The 20,325-nt window shown below is 42.1% G+C and overlaps 1 protein-coding gene across 2 annotated transcripts in view; it reads right to left on the bottom strand.

The window, feature by feature from the left end:
• IQGAP2 (IQ motif containing GTPase activating protein 2) overlaps window positions 1–20,325 on the bottom strand; it is a 101,181-nt gene that overhangs the window by 61,212 nt on the left and 19,644 nt on the right. For both annotated transcript variants that reach the window (XM_085874551.1, XM_085874552.1), the window contains 4 exons: window positions 14,144–14,231; window positions 6,782–6,945; window positions 3,815–3,975; window positions 3,349–3,473 (listed from right to left, as the gene is read on the bottom strand). In XM_085874551.1, coding sequence (XP_085730677.1) covers window positions 3,349–3,473; window positions 3,815–3,975; window positions 6,782–6,945; window positions 14,144–14,231 — 538 coding nt within the window. The remainder of the gene's footprint in view (window positions 1–3,348; window positions 3,474–3,814; window positions 3,976–6,781; window positions 6,946–14,143; window positions 14,232–20,325) is intronic.

Here is a 20,325-nt window from a genome sequence, read left to right as displayed (position 1 = left end):
ACAAGATTATGGCATATTGATTGATGTGCCAACACCTGTGAAACACCAAGGACAATTTATAGTTGTGCTGGGACCAACAAGATGGTGAAAAGCATTTCGATTTTCAACCTTTAATTTTCACGATTCATACGATTCCAAAGGACTGACTGAGAAAAAAATAAAAAATAATAATAACTACAACTGCCACTTTATAACTGCTGGCAGTGATGACCGGGTACCCAGTCCGTCCGCCTTTGATACAACATGGGACTTTCTGCAGATGACAGTCGCAAAGTTTCGCTTTGATCAGGTAAGTGGTTCCAGAGAAAACATTATTTAAGAGTGACACAAATACATCCCTGCTTCGATACGGCGCGGGACTGACGAGTTACGAACCGGGTAGCACAAAGCGATCAATCTATTTATTGTGTATGCAGTTTGCCCTTTTATCTAAATAAATCTAAATTTTATCTAAAAAAATAATAATCTAAAAGCTCTCAGATTCAAATAATTAAATAATTCTGGCTGCCAAACCGTGTGACCGATCAGGTTGAAATTTTAAACTTTTGTTTCACATGTCAGCGAAATTATAAATGTGAAGTTTCGCATATATAGATTCAGCTGTTCCAGAGTAAACATTAATAAATATTTATCCTTCAATCCAAGATGGCGGCCAAACCATGCGACTTGTGACGTCATAATTTTTACCATGTGTGCATACACAATGGTAGATAACTGCAAATTTTCGCTTCGATAGGTTAAGCAGTTCCAGAGAAAACATTATTTAATATTTTCTTAAATCCAACATGGCTGCCAAACCATGTGACCTATCAATTAGAAATTAACAAACTTGTATTCCGTGCTCATGTGCAATAGGTGTGTGAAGTTCCCCTTGATCAGATCAGCAGTTCTGGAGAAGATGTTTGAAGGTTTTCGGGTAAATTCAAGATGGCCGCCAAACCATGTGACCGATCAAGAAGAAATTAACAAACTTGAGAAAGGACCTCATGCGGAATGTATGTGTAAAGTTTCGTCTCAATCTGTCTAGCTCTTCTGGAGAAGATTTTTAAAATTTATTCATTTTCAATCCAAGATGGCGGCCAAATAATGCGACTTGTGATGTCATAATTTTTACCACGTATGCATACATGATGGTAGATGATAACTGCAAATTTTCGCTTCGATAGGTTAAGCAGTTCCAGAGAAAACATTATTTAATATTTTTCTTAAATCCAACATGGCTGCCAAACCATGTGATCTATCAATTCGAAATTAACAAACTTATATTCCCTACTCATGTACAATAGGTGTGTGAAGTTTGCCCTTGATCAGTTCAGCCGTTCTGGAGAAGATGTTTGAAGGTTTTAGGGTAAATTCAAGGTGGCCGCCAAACCATGTGACCGATGAAGAAGAAATTAACAAACTTGAGAAAGGACCTCATGGGGAATATATTTGTGAAGTTTCGTCTTAATCTGTCTTGCCCTTCTGGAGAAGATTTTTTAAATTTATTCATTTTCAATCCAAGATAGCTGCCGAACCATGTGAACTATGATATAAATTTAAATTCTGCTTTACGTCATCGACCATAACAAGTGTGTGAAGTTTCGTGTTAATCGGATAAGGTGTATTTTTCTATCCAAGATGGCCACCAAACCATGTGACTTCTGAGGTAAAATATTTTTGCCATGTATGCAGACATGATGGAAAATGATAGTTGCAAATTTTTGCTTCGATCGGTTATGCGATTCCAGAAAAAAAACATTCAATATTTTTCTTGCATCCAACATGACTGCCAAACCTTGTGACCTATCAATTACAAATTAACAAACTTGTATTCACCACCCGTGAGCAATAAGTATGTGAAGTTTCCCCTTGATCTGTCCAGCCGTTCTGGAGATGATGTTTGAAGGTTTTAGGGTAAATTCAATATGGCCGCCAAACCATGTGACCTATCAATAAGAAATTAACAAACTTGAAAAAGGACATCATGGGGAATGTGTTTGTAAAGTTTCGCCTCAATCTGTCCAGCCGTTCTGGAGAAGATTTAAAAACAATATATTCAAAACAAGATTGCTGACGAACCATGTGACCGATTACATCATAAATTTATATTCTGCCTCCAATCCTGTAGTGGAACACGCGTTTGAAGTTTTGTGTTAATCGGATAAGGTGCGTTTTTCTATCCAAGATGGCCACCAAACCATGTGACTTGTGATGCCAATTTTTACTCTGTATGCAGACATGATGGAAGATGATGGTTGCAAATTTTTGCTTCGATCGGTTATGTGATTCCAGAAAAAAATTCAATATTTTTCTTGCATCCAACATGGCTGCCAAACCATGTGACCTTTCAATTACAAATTAACAAACTTGTCTTCACTACCCGTGAGCAATAAGTATGTGAAGTTTCCCCTTGATCTGTCCAGTCGTTTTGGAGAAGATGATGTTTGAAGGTTTTAGGGTACATTCATTATGGCCGCCAAACCATGTGAACTATCAATAAGAAATTAACAAACTAGAAAAAGGACGTCATGGGGAATGTGTGTGTAAAGTTTCGCCTCAACCTGTCCAGCCGTTCTGGAGAAGAAGATTTAAAAATGTATATATATTCAAAACAAGATTGCTGCCGAACCAAGTAACCGATGACGTCATAATATGTTTTCTACAGTGAATTGTTGTGTTGAGGCTCAAGAAATTTCAGATTTTTCCTATGCAGCGTTCTATTTGACTAATTTTCACCGGGATACCGCTTCACTGATGACATCATGAAAAATCACCCGTGTTCCCGATGGGGAGCTCATTAAAATGTATGAAGCGAAAAAATTTCCATAGCACGGTTTCAGAGAAACAGAGGTCCAAAGTTTCTCATTTTTTTCAAGATAGCGCCCGTACCACATGACCTATGACGTCACAATTATCAATCGAGTATGCTATCAAAAAAGATACATACTATGGTGAAAATTTCGTGTAGATCGGACTTACCGTTCCTGAGAAAATGATTTTTAAAGCGAAACAGCCCGCAAATTGCCGGCGGAAGAAAAATAAGAAATAAACAGAAGAAAAACAATGTTACCCAGTCCTGAGTGGGTACCCGAATAACCAGGTTAACAAAATATTAATCCAGGACAGCCCTGTATTCTGAACCTACACAGACCTTTTAGTTATGAGCTTAAGCCTGGGTTATTTGGCATCCCCATCTGAGCAATTAAAATCCTCTTATGTTGCGATTTAACCATCTATTTCCATTTATATTCATGCTGAGTATATCGAGGTCTCCTGTATTTTCCCTGCATGCAATATTGACAAACTCCTCCAGGGAGTTCAGAACACAGGTTTTTGTGTTTTTTTTTTTTTCTTTAAACCACTTACTGTCATGGTCATCCTCAACTGCAGCATTTACAGACTCGACACAATGTTGAATGTCATTCCAGGTGAGGAACTTTACACCTTGGGCAGCATGCTCCTCTTTCAGCTCAACAAGCGCGTTCATGTATCTTGAGGATAAAAGAACCAAGATACATGAGGTTAACTGTACAACCGGATGTTCGCAATTTTTCATGAATAAAAACCCATCAAAACCTGGACCAGATCACAAAAGGCTGACCTTTCCAAAACGTAAACAAACACTACATTAACGGGCAATAAATCAAGATCAGAGAAACAATAAGCAAGGAATCCGTTTTAGATAGAGCAGTTCTTACGATCCCTGTCAATTTCACCACGATGCTAGAAGGTGAAATTAAACCAACTCTTCAACTATTTTTGAGAATATTCAAAGGTTGTTGTATTAAATGGTTGTGCCACGAGGAGGAAAGCACAGGACAACATGGCGTACCTTTGTTGATTGTCGCTCTCCAGGTGTACAATGCCCACCTCAGGACGCGTGAGGAAAGCCCAAGCATCAGGACATAGCCCACGCTCGAGTGCCTGATTGATGACAGCCACTGCAGACAACATTTCCACAGCTACGTGCAGCTCCTCGTGAGATAGCTCCCCCTGTTAAACAAACGGGCGTGGGGGGGGGGGGAATCATATTCACTTCAACAGCTAACCAGCAAGAAAATGTACAAAAGCAAAGGCAATTTTAATGAATGAAGCATGGAAACATGCAAACGAGGTAAAAATTTCTTTAGAACCTGAGGGCCCCAGATAAGATTCCCATTCTGAAGATGATTACATCTATTGTGACACCATGGCTGACCACATGGACAGACAATTTGCTTTGTCATCAAAATGTTCTCTGGTGGTTAGCTCAAGTTAATCATCAATTTTAAAGGACTTAAGCGTGATCAAATGATGCCGGACTACTTTTTGGCTCAAATGTGCCTCATCCGATAATTAGGATGTCAAGCAGGATCGAGCACAGTTAGCACCTTGATGTAAGACTTATGTTTGGGGTATACACCGATGAGCCAAACCATTATGACCACCGACAGGTGAACTGAATAACTGATTATCTTGTTACAATGGCACCTGTCAAGGGTTGCGATATATGAGGCAGCAAGTGAAGTCAGTTCTTGAAGTTGATGTGTTGGATGCAGGAGAAATGGGCAGGAGTAAAGACCTGAGCGACTTTGACAAGGGCCAAATTGTTCTGGCCACAAGACTAGGTCCGAGCATCTCTGAAACGGCAAGGCTTGTGGGGTGCTCATGGTCAGCAGTGGTGAGTACCTACCGACAGTGGTCTGAGGAGGGACAAACCGCAAACCGGCAACAGGGTGTTGGGCACCCAAGGTTCTTCGATGCATGAGGAAAACGAAGGCTATCCCGTCTTGTCCGAACCGACAGAAGGTCTACTGTGGCACGTCACAGGAGGAATGTGTCACAATCCACAGTGCATCGCACCCTGCTGTGTATGGGGTTGCGTAGCCGCAGACCGGTCAGAGTACCCATGATGACCCCTGTCCACCATCAAAAGCGCCTACAATGGGCATGAGAGCATCGGAACTGGACCTTGGAGCAGTGGAAGGAGGTCGCCTGGTCCGATGAGTCCAGTTTTCTTTTAGATCACATGGATGGCTGTGCACCGTTTACCTGGGGAAGTGATGGCACCAGGATGCACTGTGGGAAGACAAGCCGGTGGAGGGAGTGTGATGCTCTGGGTAATGATCTGCTGGGATACCTGGGTCTGGCCATTCATGTGGACGTCAATTTGACACGTGTCACCGACCTAAACATCGTTGCAGACCAGGTACACCCCTTCATGGCAATGGTATTCCCTGATGGCAGTGGCATCTTTCAGCAGGATAATGCACCCTGGCACACTGCACACATTGTTCGGGAATAGTTTGAAGAACATGAAGTGTTAACAGTGTTGCCCTGGCCTCCAAATTCTCCAGATCTCAATCCGATTGAGCATCTATGGGATGTGCTCGACTGACAACTCCGATCCACGGCGGTTCCACCTCACAACTTACAGGACTTGAAGGATCTGCTGCAAATGTTTTGGTGCCAGTTACCACAGGACACCTTCAGGGGTCTTGTAGAGTCCATGCCTCGGTGGGTCGGCACTGTTTTGGCGGCAAACGGAGGACCAACAGCATATTAGGCAGGTGGTCATCATGTTTTGGCTCATCAGTATATGTGGTAGGCAGAGGAACAGCAGGACCACTCAGTTGATAGCATCTCGCATACGGGCTATTCCCCTGTGGAATCAAAGTTAATCAAGAACTGCAGTCTCGATTCACTGCGAGCCATGCCGCTACATCCTGGAGCATGCAGTCTTTCGGCTAGCGATGCAAAGCAAGCAAGCAGTACTGTCTGCATTTGGGTCGTGGACATTAAAGATCCCACAGCATCTCAAAAAGTTGTACACTCGTACTTTGGTTACATTTTTGCTTGTAGAATAATGGTAAATAATGCAAGTCGTGAATATTATGTTAGATTAGGATACTAATATGAATGGTTACATGCAGGACCCTACTGTTCTTGCTTTTATTTCGAATAAAATGACAAAATAAATGGATGCAAAGGGTAGAAAACTTGGCATTGGAGAAGACCAAAAAAATGTGTATATATATATATATATATATATATATATATATATATATATATATATATATATATATATATATATATATATATATATATATATATATCCACAAACGCAGGACTCAAAATAAAGTAGGAATGCCAATGTGGCCTTTTGGGCATGCGCTGTGTGCATTTTGAGTGACTCAGTTCAAATCGCCAGGTACCCTCAAACGGTCTTTTAAACACAACTTTCAGCATTTTGACAAAAGAGTGGCAATTTCAAAATTGTTAACCAAAATTGTTCTGCTCCCGAATACAAATCGCACTCATGGAAATATTGGAATATGAGAAATATCCGTGGATGAAAAGTGTCAAATTCTTTCATTTTCTGTTCATACAAGTGAGCAGCGACAGTGGATACAACACGCATGCACATACACCTCCTTTTACCAACAGATGCAAAAATCTTGAAAATTATTTTCAAGGTGTTTGCACATTTGTCACACCATTCTTTCATGGCTGAACCGTGACACTGAGAGGCCACAAATTTTAGGTGTCAGTACTTCAGAATCTGAGAAAGGTTCGAAGCTACAAGTTGGCCTTGCCATTCGTTTTGAGGCCAAAGGCCACTATAAAGTGTATATTGGGATGTGGGGGTGAAGCAGTGCTGCCAGCAGCCACAGGCAAAATGTAACCACCATGAGGTCAATAACTCCATTGCTTTGCAATGTCAAACATGTCCAAAAACCACTGCAGGGAAAACGATTTACCATGTGGCCACGTACTTATTTACCATATGGTTGAGGGTTCATGGCCCACAAGTACTCACCATGGTACATTGGGCCTGCAGACTACGCAAATCGTGCTGGTACAGTTCCGCTGCAAATTCGTGCACAGTCGGTAGATCTGCTTCAGCCTGCATTAGGCCTCGCACAGTCTCCTTAGCATTGCCTTGTCGAATACACCGATTGATCAAATGCAAAGATCTTTGCTCTGTGAAACAAATGGCACGTTAATATGAAACTTCCTGATAACCATAACCAATTGGAATAGCATAAGATCTCGATAAGCATTGAAATATATTATGCCATTCATGGAGATTATCGCAATTTTATTTTATTTTTGTACTCCTTGTCGAGGCTTGGATAAGAGCGAACACACAATGCACAGTGAGGGGGCATGAGACAAGAGGGGCAGGAGTGGGAAGGACAAAACAGTGGGGAACAGAGACATTAGGAGATCTGTGGAAGGGAGAGGAATGAGGCGGGGAACACGGGGAATACACGATGGACATTACAGGGACTTTCAGGAAGGAAAGCAGGGAATTTGAAGGAGGTGGGTTTAGGGTGGATTAACTAGGGGTAGAAAATATCAAGGATTTGGATGAGGGACGAGAAGAAGTGGTGGTGAACAGCTGTTTGGAAGAATGGGATTGAACAGAGTGAGGGAGTTTATTCCAAAGGCGGGAAAAAGAGGAATGAAAGAGTAAAGGTGAGCAGTGATTCGTGATTTTGGTAGTTTTACCAGAAGGGGCTTGTTGGCGGACCATAAGCACCCTGCGGATATGTGGTGGGGATAAATCGCAGAGAGAGCAGTGGGGATGAGACCGGAGAGGAGATGGTACAAGACAGAAAGACCACCGACCTGCCTGCAGTGATTGAGTGAGAGGCCCAAAGTCTCAGCCTCATCGTGGGAGATGCCAATGATCCTAAATGCCTTGGTTTCCACAGCGTGAAGCTGAGAAAGGTGGAAGGCAGGAGCACCAGCCCAGAGGGGAGAGCAGTACTCCATCAGGCTGTGGACGAAAGCTTTGTATGTGGTCAGGAGATCAGGTGGGCCGAGGAAGGACTTTGCACGATGGAGGATTCCCAGTCGGTGACTGGCTTTGGAGGCCAGGTTGGAAATATGGCTTCCCAGGAAAGATCATGGCAGATAGTGAGACCCAGTAGCTTGAAAGAAAGGACTTCTTCCAGAGGATTGTTGAGAATGTAGATGGAGGATTGGGAGGGGGTCCCAAACGGTCCTTTCGCAGAGACAAAGTGAGTGTGAGATTTCTCTGGATTGAAAGACATGTTCCACGTGTTGGACCAGTTTGTGATTTTATCCAGATCTGCAGTGAGCGAAGAAGCTGCTGCATGCCAGTCTGAGGGATGACAGATGGTACGGCAGAGGGTGGAGTCATCAGCAAAGAGATAAAGAGATCATTGATGAAAACCAGAAAAAGAACAGGACCCAGAATGCTGCCTTGAGGAACTCCAGCCTGGACAGGAAGAGGGGATGAAAGAACTCCATTTAGGGCCACACATTGACTGCGACAGGAGAGGAAGTCTGCGAGCCATGAGTGGAGATGGCTTTGTATATCATCGGAAGAGAGTTTGGTGCGCATGGCACGGTGCCAGACCGCGTCAAAAGCATGCGATATGTCCAGGGATATGGCTCTGATTTCATGTCTGGCATTGAGGACCTCCATCCATTGTTGGGAGAGTCGAAGCAGCGTATCCAGGTTAGAGTGACTTGGTCTGAAAACAAATTGATGATTGGAAATCAAGCCATTGGAGAAGAGGAAGGATTTAATGTCTGAAACGATGATGGATTCCATAACGTTGCTGATTGGCCTGGAGTTGCAGGGATCTGTTTTTGCACCTTTTTATGCAGGGCAGTGATGTTTACTGATTTCCACGCAGATGGCAGCTAACCTTGAGCAAATGAGAGGGTGACTAGAACAGAGAGAGTGAGGAAGAGCTGAGGAGCAGGTTTTTTAGATACATGGGCTGATGCTGTCTGGACCAGTTGCAAAATCTGAGTTGAGGTTTGACAGCAAGCTCTCCACTTTGTCAGAAGCAAAGGACACAGAGTCCAGGGACAGTTGGGTGCGTCTGGGTAAGGTGGATACAGAAAGTGATGGGTTTCGGACACAACATTTTGATGCAAACACCGAGTTTAGCCATTCAAACTTTTTACGTGTGGTATCAAAAGTGCGGCCATTTGAGGTAAGGGAGGGGATGGAGGGGTAACATACACCAGAAACAGAGTTGATTAGATGCCAGCAGCATTTGGAGGAGGGAGAGAGGTTTGAGAGTTCATACTTGAGCTTAGAAAGATGTTGTTTTCTGGCTCTCCTGAGGGTTGATACACACTTGTTCCGAGCTTTATGGAAGGAACTGAGATTACCCTCAGTTTGGTTTGCTTTCCATGAGGCAAAGGCAAGTTGTTTCAGGACAACTTCCTCGCCACAAGCTTCAGTGAACCAAGGGTGGGAGGAAGGGTAGGACAACTGAACAAGAGAGGGGATAAATCTGTGCATGAGGGAGAGCAAGTTTCTTTGAAAGAATTCCCAGGATGAGTTGATGTTGGAGAAAGTAGCGATAGGAGACCAGGCTTGAAGTTTGATGGCTGATCGGAGACCCTGCCAGTCGGCTTGAGTGAAATGTCAGACTCGACGGCGGTGAGGTGGTTCTCTGATAACAGCCAGAGAGATGTCCACTTTGACAAGGACGTGGTCAGAAGAACCGATTGGAGCGGAGGAAGAGCGGCAAATATTGTCAGGGAAATTTGTCAAAATTATATCCAGAAATGATAGAGTACCATTGGTTGAGAACCAGGTCAGGAAATTGACCGATTGAGTCAGTCCCAATGAGTCGCAGAAAGTTTTTGCCGAGGTTCCATGACAGGTGAGAGAGGTTCCCACACCTCGCCAACTGGCATGATGACAATTGAAGTCACCACATATGATGAAGAGAGAGTTGGTATAAGATGATAAAAGTTGGTCCATGTTTTCGGATAGTGAGGAGCAGATGGAGTCATCACTGTTTGGTGGACGGTACAGTACACATATAAACATGAGGTTGGAGTGCAGGGGAATCCGTAGCCAGAGGTATTCCTGGGGGTGTGGGGGAGTGAGGGTAGTGCATGGAGAGTGAGGAATAGAGTCTTTGATGAAGAGAGCAACTCCTCCACCAGAACGAGGCTCAGGTCTGTCATACCGGAGGAGGGAGTAACCAGGGAGAGATACTTGGGAGTCACATGTCTTGAGGGAAGAAAGTTTATGTTAGGCAGATTATGTTTGGTTTGTCAGTGGCAGCCTGTATGGAAAGATCTGTAAGGTTTGAGAGAAGGCCCCGGATATTTGAGGTCCACACTGTTAATGAAGAGGGAGGGGGGCAGGGGGAGGGTAGGAGAAGGGAGGACGAGGAGGGGGGGGTAAGAAGAGTTGTTGAAAGAGTGTGGGGGATTGCAGAATCGTTTCGGGAGGGGCTGGATGAGGAGGAGAAAAGGCCCAGTGGAGCTGGGAGAGAGGGAGGAGCAAGAGAGGGGGCAGAAGGCAGTTGAGGATTTGAGGAGGTGGAGTGATGAGATTGAGATGAGGGTTTCAGGAAGGAGGCAGCTTTGTGGATATGAGGGGCAGGCAACTTTGAGAAGGGTGAATGGTGGGAGAAGGGTGAGTGGGGAGAGTTGTGGGAGAAATGTGAGGGGGAGTTTTTGAGAAAGGTGAGAGGGAGGCTTGGAGGGAGAAGAGTGGGATGGTTGCTTTGAGAGGGAGGGGTGAGAGGGGTGAGTTGGCACTGAAGTTGGAAAAAAAAAAGTATGGTTGATGGAAAACAAACACTCATAGCAAACTGGGATTTTTATTATTTATATTTTATTTATCAATTAAAGACATTTGATGGATGCAATAAATCTCCAAAGGGGTTCAGGGTGTATTATGAAACGGTGATGTTAAAACTAGCTGTACATACACAAAAAGGTGGAAAATAGAAATAAGAACAATTAAAAACAAGAGAGTTCAGAGAACACCTTACTCCACAGTCTTGAGAATAAAGGATATGGACGGGGGGTCTGAGCTGCAAATTTGCTCGTGACGAGGTAAAACGCTGTAATATTTTGTCTAAGTACAGTTAAATGTGGGCTTTTGAAAGTGCCAAAAGGGGGATTTGTGTTCTTGTGTTCAATCATATAATTAAATTGAAAGAAAAGAAAAAAAAGATTTTAAAGATTGTCGGAGAAAAAAAAAAAAAAAAAGGATATTTACCACTATTGATGCAGTGTCTTGCACCACCGTTCTTCGTGCCCATTTGTGTTCTTTATGACATCCTTAAAAACATTAAGTTTCCTGGTTGGAATGATTTTCATTTTTTTTTTTGATTGCCAGACAGGCAGAGCAAGAACATCTCACTCCTCTGTGTATGTGCGATTGGAACAAAGTCAGTCAGTCAGCCAAAGTACTGCTTAACTGCAGGTTAGTTTTCCGATTCGTGTTCAAAATATCACATTCAATTGAAATATAGTTGTTCTTCGATCATAAAATGACATTTGTGGAGAGACAGCCAAACTCAACCAATAGCTTAACCCCGCTTCTCACTTTGCTTGCACGGGGGAAAAAAAAAAAATCTACAACTACCGTACCTACATAAGGTTATTTTATTTTAATAAATTTGTCGATTTGCAACCTGTCCGTGTTTGTCCTTTCCTTCCAATCGTCTGGCATAGATTTTTGCATAATGCTGCTCAACTCGGTTCCAACCTATTAAATATTGTTTAAACGAGCTACGGAGTGTTAAGGTCACACGCAAACATTTGGGAAGCATTGATATGCAAGCCAACACTATAGCGATCTTGAAAGCATTGAACGCAAATGGACCCCCAACCTGAACATACGAGATCAATTCTCAATATCGGCTGAAGTGACACGTTCGAGCAATTCATACAAAATGTGTCCCCTGCTGACCTCGGCAAACGAAGGTGGACAGAGGTTATGTTTTCACCCCTCGAAGGCATAAAATATAATTAATTGATCTCTTTTTTTCAGGTTCTGCTCATCTTGGTTAGTGGCATGAGGCAAGTCGCATGACAACAATTTCACCCCCATTATAGTGAAATGGGATATTTTTGTGATTTTATATTGCCAAACTTCAGGAAGTTTAACATATCAGATTGAAACTTACAAAGATTATTTGTACGTGTGTGTCTCATATGTGTATACAATCTGGTCAACGGTCAAAGTCAATGGCATCCAAAACTTGTAAAACACCCATGAGGTGGAAATTAGAAAATGTATCAACCAAATTTGTGATGCACAACATTCATCATGTGAAATGCTTGATAGGTCAAAATTTACACATTACCAAATTGCTGTTTCCATGGCAACTATTGTTCAATTGTATTTCACAAGTATCTATACTTGTCTGTTAGCAGGGCATCTCAAAGTTAGGTACAGATTCAGATAAAACTTGGTGGACAGATTAGCTGTGTGACAAGGATGAATCGATTCAATTTCAGTGAATATCTGGATCCGAGAATTTTTGTAGGTGATTATTCACGAGAGAAGTAGGGTGAAAAAAAAACAAGATAAAGCAAGATTTCTCAAAAAGTTGTGGACGGATGACAAAACTTGGTGGATGAGTTCGGTAGGTAACGAGAACAAGCAGATTAGATTTTAGTCCAGATGCACATCCGACCCATCAGTGGGATACAAAATGTAAACCATTTAGCCTGATGGTTGTATGCGCTCTACCGAGTGCCGCAGAGGTATGCGCTAGTTTTTTTTCAGATTTTATGGTCATTATCTGCCAATTGAAATCCATTGCGGCTTACCTCTTCCATCTTGGTTGAACTTTTTATATTTGCACAACTCACTGGTTACGTTCCATCACACGGCTATGTTCGGCAACAATCTTTAATATAGCTTAAGAGTTTCATCTCTGAGGAATGAATTTTCACATCATATTAATGATGTACGTCACCAGATTCAAACAATAATGTTGTTCTCTGAATTCAGAACACATCAATGACAATTGACAAGTTAAATAAAGTTTTCACTTTGTGACTAACAACTTCTGTTACTGTGTTAATATAATTTGTGGCAGCTTTTCTTCCATGCAAGATACCTCTCCTCACTCCAACAATATCAGAGATAAAAAGTTTAATTTATTGAATAAGTAACATTCAATAAAGCAAGCTGAAAAATAAGAAAATCCAAATCCAATTCATCCCTTCCAACATTGCACGAATAAATAAATGACCAGGCAGCAAATAACTCAGTAATTTATGTCGAGGCAGCCATGCTTTTGTCAATTAGGTGGACAACAAATGACATCACATGCTTTTACTGAATCAACAATTGGCTACAAAACGTATGGCAGGTTCCCTGGAGCCGCTAAATGTGGACATCATGATTGCAACCTTCACAAAAATTACTGGGAAATTTCATAAACATTGCCTAGATGGTGCTTAATGACAATTTTGTTCATCTTCACAAGAATTCCGGGTGAACAATTTGATAAATAGCAGATCTACTCATAATTCTCAGCTGTTGAAATTTGACTGTTGAGTCTTCAATAGTCCAACCATCCTTCATTTAAATACCTGATGCAAATAAGGTCGTTATACTTTCCCACCCAACAAACACAAGCCACATCGCAGAGACTATCCATTGGGAAATTATTATTACACTGAGAATAAGAGATTAATGATTTCAATGAATTTGTCGTGGTTTCAATCACAACTTTCCCAATGTGTTGATATGTGCAGATTTACGAACATTTACCGTATGTTAAAAAGTAGAAGCAGCCGCAACAAATGCATAAAACACAATGGCCAGACAATAAAAGCCATGTACTCCATAGGTTGTCACATTGAAATGGGAGTGAGGGAGGTGGGGACAGAAATATTGTTTCAATATAGAGTTGGTTTGCTAAAGCTTTGAATGATCAGTCAAGGATCTCATTTTTGACAAAATATAACCAACACATGATGCAAAATAAATAAATAAATAAATAATTTTATTTTTATTTTTTCAATCACCTTTACCCCAATTAAATTATTGATCAACTATATTTATTTTAACAAAAAATTTTATTAAAGCAGTATGAGCTTTGAAATTAAAATTTAAACAAACAAACGCCAAATAATGAAAAAAGCAAGTATAAAAAAATAAAAATGAAAAAAAGTTCAAGGAAATTACTTATTTTACTTCAAAGAACAAACCACCAGTACCATGTCACTGTCCAAAAAGTTAATTTACTTAACAGATGGTTAGCACATCGGAAGAGGCACAGGCTGGTATGCTCGTCAATGCAGATTAAACTCCTGGCCTTTAGGCCTTGAGCACAATCCCAAAGGAGCCATGCTGAACAAGGCCCTGAAGGTTTCACTGGAAGACGCACAACATGGCCACAGGAAAGGAGAGACTCACTCAACTCATGCCGCCATGCTTCACCGTTGGCGGCCATGAGCACGGCCTGCAACTCGTCTTTGTTCAGTGGCTCCAGGGAATCCGTCCTCTACATCATGCAACACAAGGAAATCAGACACAGGTGGAGGCCATTCAGCCCATCATGCCTGCATCACATCAACACTACACCAATTTATCAACACCAGATCAAATAAGAAAATGAAAAATATTTTTGTATTTTTTTTTTCCCAGGACAGGGGCATGGCCAAAAACAAACAAACAAACAAAAACACAACCACACAACACCCCTTGACGAGACCCACACCAACAGCACTCTGTACACATGTACACAATCACACATCAATGCTCAAGCAACCTAAAAGTCCAACCAACACCCCTATATCTCCATAACTTCCAGGTACTTATCCAATTCCATTTTAAACGTATCTCCTGTTTCTGCTGCCACTACCTTTCCAGGGAGACCATTCCATGTATCAATTACTCTTTGAGTGAGTGAAAGACCCCTGCCTTACTACCACCTTAACTCTCCTCTTCTTTACTCTCAAGCTACGGCCCCTGGTTCTATCACTGTCTACTCTGTTGAATAATTCATCTGCACTTATTGTATCTATACCTTTCATGATCTTAAACATCTCCATCATATCTCCTCGTAACCACCTCCTTTCTTGTGTATAAAGCCCTGTCTCCTTCAGCCACTCCTCATAGCCGAGTCGAGCTCGGCCCAGAATCAATCTTGTTGCTCTGCACTAAGCCCTCTCCATGGCATCTATGTCCTTCCTGAGTTGTGGTGACCAAAACTGCACACAATATTCTAGATGTGGCCTCATTAAATTCCTGTACAATGTTAACACCACCTCTTGATGTATCAATGATCCCCCTCTGAATAAAACCTAAAACCCGATTGGCTTTACCTATAGCTGCCTGCCTACCTCCCATATTTATTACAACCCAGAGATCCTTCCCCTGTGCGACATGCTCCAAAATTACCCCTTGCATCCTGAAATCTCTATTTTCATTGTTCTTTCCCATCCCTAACACCTTACACTTGCTCAGGTTAAATTCCATCTGCCAATCTTTTGCCCAATCAATGCAAGTATCAATACTTTGCTGAATCTGATCACTATCCCCTCTGCTGTCCACCTTACCTCCAAGCTTTGTGTCATCTGCAGATTAAGGAAGCCTCCTCTTCACCCCACTATCCAACTAATTGATGTAAATAATGAATAGTAAGGGTCAGAGTACTGATCTCTGAGGTACCCCACCACTTACATCCTCCCAGCAAAACAACCTCCCGCTCACAGCCATTCTTTGCTTCCTACCACTAAGCCAGTTTGAAATCCAATTAGCTACCTGACTAGCCACTCCACAAGCCCTCACTTTGGCTTACAACCTCCGATGTGGTACCTTATCAAATGCCTTCGTAAAGTGCAGATATATGATGTTCATTGCCTTTCCATCATCCACCCAATCAGGCACTGCTTCATTGAACTCTAAAAGATTTGTGAGACAGGAACTACCTTTGGTAAATCCCTGTTGACTACCTTTAATTCGTTTGTATTTATTTTAATCATTCCTCATCCGGTCCCTAATTAATATCTCCAACACCTTCCCCACAACTGAAGTCAAACTAACAAGTCTATCATTTCCCAATTCTTCTCTGGATCCTTTCTTCAATAATGATGTTACATTTTCTACTCTCCAATCTTCCGGTACCTGTCTTGACTCCAGTGAACGATTGAAAATATCCGTCAATATCTCGCTTTCCTTCTCAACCACCTCCATCAATACTCTCAGGTGCATATTATCTGGCCTCGGAGCCTTATCTACTCATATTTCCAAGCTGTTCCTTTACTTCCACCAAACCAACCTGGATCTTCTGTAAAAGCCCTTCTTCACCTCCTCAACAGATACTCTCAGCTATTGGCAATTCGCCTGATTGTTCTTGTGTAAAAGTTGAAGCAAAATAAATGTTTAAAAATTAGCCCCGTGTGGGGGTGATGGTCATCCCTATAATGTTTTTTACTATCATAATCGATGAACCGTTGCCAGATATCTCCTAAAATGACTGACGAGATAGGTTTTGAAAATGGCGACTTTCACAACTTTCGTGACCTTGACCCTGACCTCGAATCTGGGAAAAAATACGTCGTTGGGTATCACTCATCGACCTCTACTCACATACCAAATTTCATCAAGATCGGAAGTAAAAAGTTTTTTGTACCGGGAGGTGTTTTTGACCATCTTCCAGGTTACGTGGCGGCCAAACGGGACGGAAATTCAAAAATCTGTCCGGTTCGATACAAGATAATATTTTTTACTATCATAATCAATAAACAGTTGCCGAATATCTTGCAGAACAGCAGACGAGATAAGTTTTGAAAATGGCGATTTTTAGAACTTGCGTGACCTCGTGACCTTGACCGACAAAAGTTATATCGTTGTGCAACACTCATCAACCTCTACCCACAAACTAAGTTTCATCAAGATCGGAAAGAAAAATTGACAGATGGACGGACGTACGGACATTTTTGGTCCGGCTTTATTAGGACATCTCAGTAGAGATGACCTAATAAGCCTGCATCTCACTTTCCTCACCAACCACTCTCCCGGTGCTATTCTTTAATGGGCCCACATTGGTCCTTTTCCCCTGATATACTTAAAGAATGTTTTTCCCTCATCCATATTAGGTGTGTAGGTGTGTGCGTATGTGCGTGTGTGTGTGTGTGTGTGTGTGCGTGTCCACAACTCCAAAACCATGAAACCTAGCAGCCTGAAACATTGCAGGCATACAAAGGGAACTCCAAGGAAGTGCATGAGTTAATGGCCATATTTAATTATATACTTCTATCAGGTGCATCCTCAGCCACCTCACTCTTTTTGGTGTCCCATGGGTAACCTCACTGACCCTCGATGTCTTTTGGCCTGCTGAACCATGCCTTGACTTGGAACAGAACTCAACAATTTCTTTACAATAACTTTTTTTTTCTACTTTCCTCACTCATATTATCAAATGTCTGTTAATCATATCGGAATCACTGCATACATTGTTTTTGTAAGTGGTATAGTTTTCAAATTTGGAGCTTGGAGCAATTTCATGCATGAAATGATGCAATTTTACATGATTTACTCTCACGGACTAAAGTATATCAAAATATTACTTCGCATTTGAGGATCAGATATCGCCCGGACTAAAACTTTTACTTCTCTTTGGAGAATTATAGAGTGAACAAAAGATTTCGGAATGTGCAAAAACTAACCAGCTTCATTGAGCGATGAGATTTAATGCATTCAGTGCTCGACCTCAGGCTGTCCCCCAGAGGGACTGCTTATCCATAACGTCTGCCAGATCTGTGTCTATATTTCCGGAGGTTCCGTGAGGTGCTCGACAGGGAATCAAAGCAAATCTGGTGAAAAACAGACATTTCAAAAACGTTTGTTGGAATGTTTGCGTGGACCCAGAAACTATGTGCCACGTAATGCGTACACAGACGAGCAGGCAATGTTGCGGATTATCTGCAATGCTTATTTCACAGGCGATTAAACTTCGTGATGTCTCTTGGGTTGTTCTACATTAACCAGCAACTGTTTTGTGGATAAAGGAAGACCGGCTTAAAAGTTAAAGTGATCCTATATGATATGCATCCATAGCTTGGTCAGCAATTCAACAGAAAAAAACATTTCATTGGAGTGCCTAAGCCACTTGCCAAACACCCTAGTCAATAGCGGTACAGTTCGTGCCCTGAACGGGAAGGGCAGTCGGCAGTTGCGACAAGGTAGAGGTTTCCCCCTCTCCTCGCTTCCCCCTCCCCCCGCATTGCCTTCCACTCCCCTTGTGCTGCCTTCCTTTCCCTCCATCAAAGAATGTGCAAATTCGACAAATTAAAGCTGTTTTTTTTTTGTTTGTTTGATTATTTTTAACCCCTGGCTTTCCCTCAAATCCCCCTATCAAACACATGTCCAGAACACCCCCCCCCATCCTTCCACTTCTGACTATCCCCTCTCTACTCCATCCTTCATCCCTCCCCTATTAATATTCCTGCCAGCGAAGCGACAGGTTGTATTTGCTCGTGCTTCATATTCTTAGCCATGTCCTTATCATTCTCTCTTTTGGCTTGCAGAGTTATTTTCTCAACTTGCCTCCATTTACTCCAATACTGATATAAATCTTGCTCCAGTCCTGTTATTTTTATACCTAACTTGCAAATACCACCCATCGCTTTGCTGACTAAAAAAACCAAGGGGGGGGGGAGATGGGCAGAAGGGAGAAAGAGGAGCGAAAAGGGTGGGAGGAAGGAGAGTTGTGAGAGCAAGGATGGGAGTGGCGTGAGGAAGAGAAGGCAGACGTGTGGTGGAGCGTTAATTACAACTCAGCAAAATAATTCTGCATAGAACAACAGTGAAGATGGAAACAAAATAATGTTTGAAATCCATAACCACCATCCAAAGGCGTACAGACACACACAGACAGACAGACAGACAGAGACAGAGACATAGAATATGTTATGCTTTATGAACACACACACGATAATCAACTTCAGTACGTACTGTACACAACCCAAAAACCTTGAGTAGCTTTCACCGAAAAACAATGTTATATTTACAAAGACGTTTCAACGAGATGTTCACAAACATTAATCTTTATAAACAGCTGCGTGTGACAGGTGGAAAAAAAAACAAAAAATTTGGCTCGGTAATTCAGATAACATGTTATTATGGCAAACGGCTCAGAAATCAGATGTATCAAATATTTTGCTTTGAAACTCAGAGAAACAGATAACCCTTGTAAAGTAAATCCAATAACCAAGTGCTTTAGAAACAGTTGTGGGGACAAAGGAAAACCTGATAAAACCTCCATAAGAGAGAGGATGAAACTTTGCCACCACGGCATCCGTAAGAGGCATGGCATGTCCACGTATCCGTAGAGTCCGTATAGATCCAAATCTACCCATGTGTACCATGTCAGTGTGTGCTGTATACTTACCTCTACCTTGTAGTTACTGTCGACTGTACATCCCGATCAGTACACGAACTGTACAGCTCAGTAAGTGGCTTAAGCACTCAAGCAAGCACTCCAACGGAACACCTGGCTTGGCAAGCGATTACCAATTACCGTCGATAAACTATGCACCCGGAAACACCCAAGAAATGCCTGAATTGGACCAAAGAACACTTTTCTAGTGTCGGACCTGCTGCCAAGTTCAAATCTGAAGCTTAAATTGTACAATTTTTCTTAGTTTGAGAAATTTGATGTTATCGCATGCGTGGAAATGAAATAAAGCCACGGACACTGGTGTCTCCGGGCGTTAATAAGCATTGCAATGTACCCAGCGACGCCTCGCTATGATGGACATTGGACAGGCATTTGATAATATGAGGGAGGAGAGTGAAAACAACTTTATCGTTAAGAAATCGTGGCCTGTTCCATGTCATGGTATTGTTGAGAGCAGGCCAAAAAAAAAACATGGCAGCTTCAGGCCCAGCAAGGTAACCCAGGATACACCTCAAGACCCCAGAGGGGGGTGACAGAGGATCGCCTGATAAAGGGTATAATTAAATAAGACCATTAATTATCTTCAAATGGGGTGTTTTAATCAACCCAAACACCCAATTTTCACCCCTGCACTACCTTGGAGTTCCCTTTGTATGCATGTAAAGTTTCAGGCTGCTCGGTTTCACGGCTTTGGAGTTACGGACACACATACATCTGTCTGTCTGTCTGTCTGCAGGATATCTAAAAAAGTTGGGGATGGATCCAGATGAAATTTGGTGGACAGGTTAGGTGTGTAACCACGACTGATTTGATTTTGGTGAAGATCCGAATCCGGATCTGGATATGAGAATTATTTTATTTTTAAAGTAATTCTTCACCGTCGTGAGGGACAAAAAATGATACATAGCATATTTCAAAAATGTAAAGGGCCTGATATGTCCTCGTGGATCAGGCATTACGTGGTGGAGGTATGCTCTCTACCAAGTGCCCTTCAAGTTAGTATTGATGAATGCCTTGTGCTTCTCCTTGATAGTATTCCTTATGTCATGACTCAACTACCCTGGCCTCTTTCTGCTTCTAGTTTTACACTTCATTGGAATGTACTTACTCTGTACTCTAATGCCGATTTCCCATTTCTATGATGCCGATTGATCCTCTCATTGTTAGCTTCTCCCAACTCTCTCCTTATACC

This window comes from Eptatretus burgeri, chromosome 3 (genome assembly GCF_056783735.1).
Source record: "Eptatretus burgeri isolate ZD-2024b chromosome 3, Ebu_testis_v1, whole genome shotgun sequence".
In the NCBI taxonomy this organism is placed as follows: Eukaryota; Metazoa; Chordata; class Myxini; order Myxiniformes; family Myxinidae; genus Eptatretus; species Eptatretus burgeri.
Note: the sequence above shows the minus strand (reverse complement) of the source record. Positions and strands in the feature narration are given on the sequence as shown.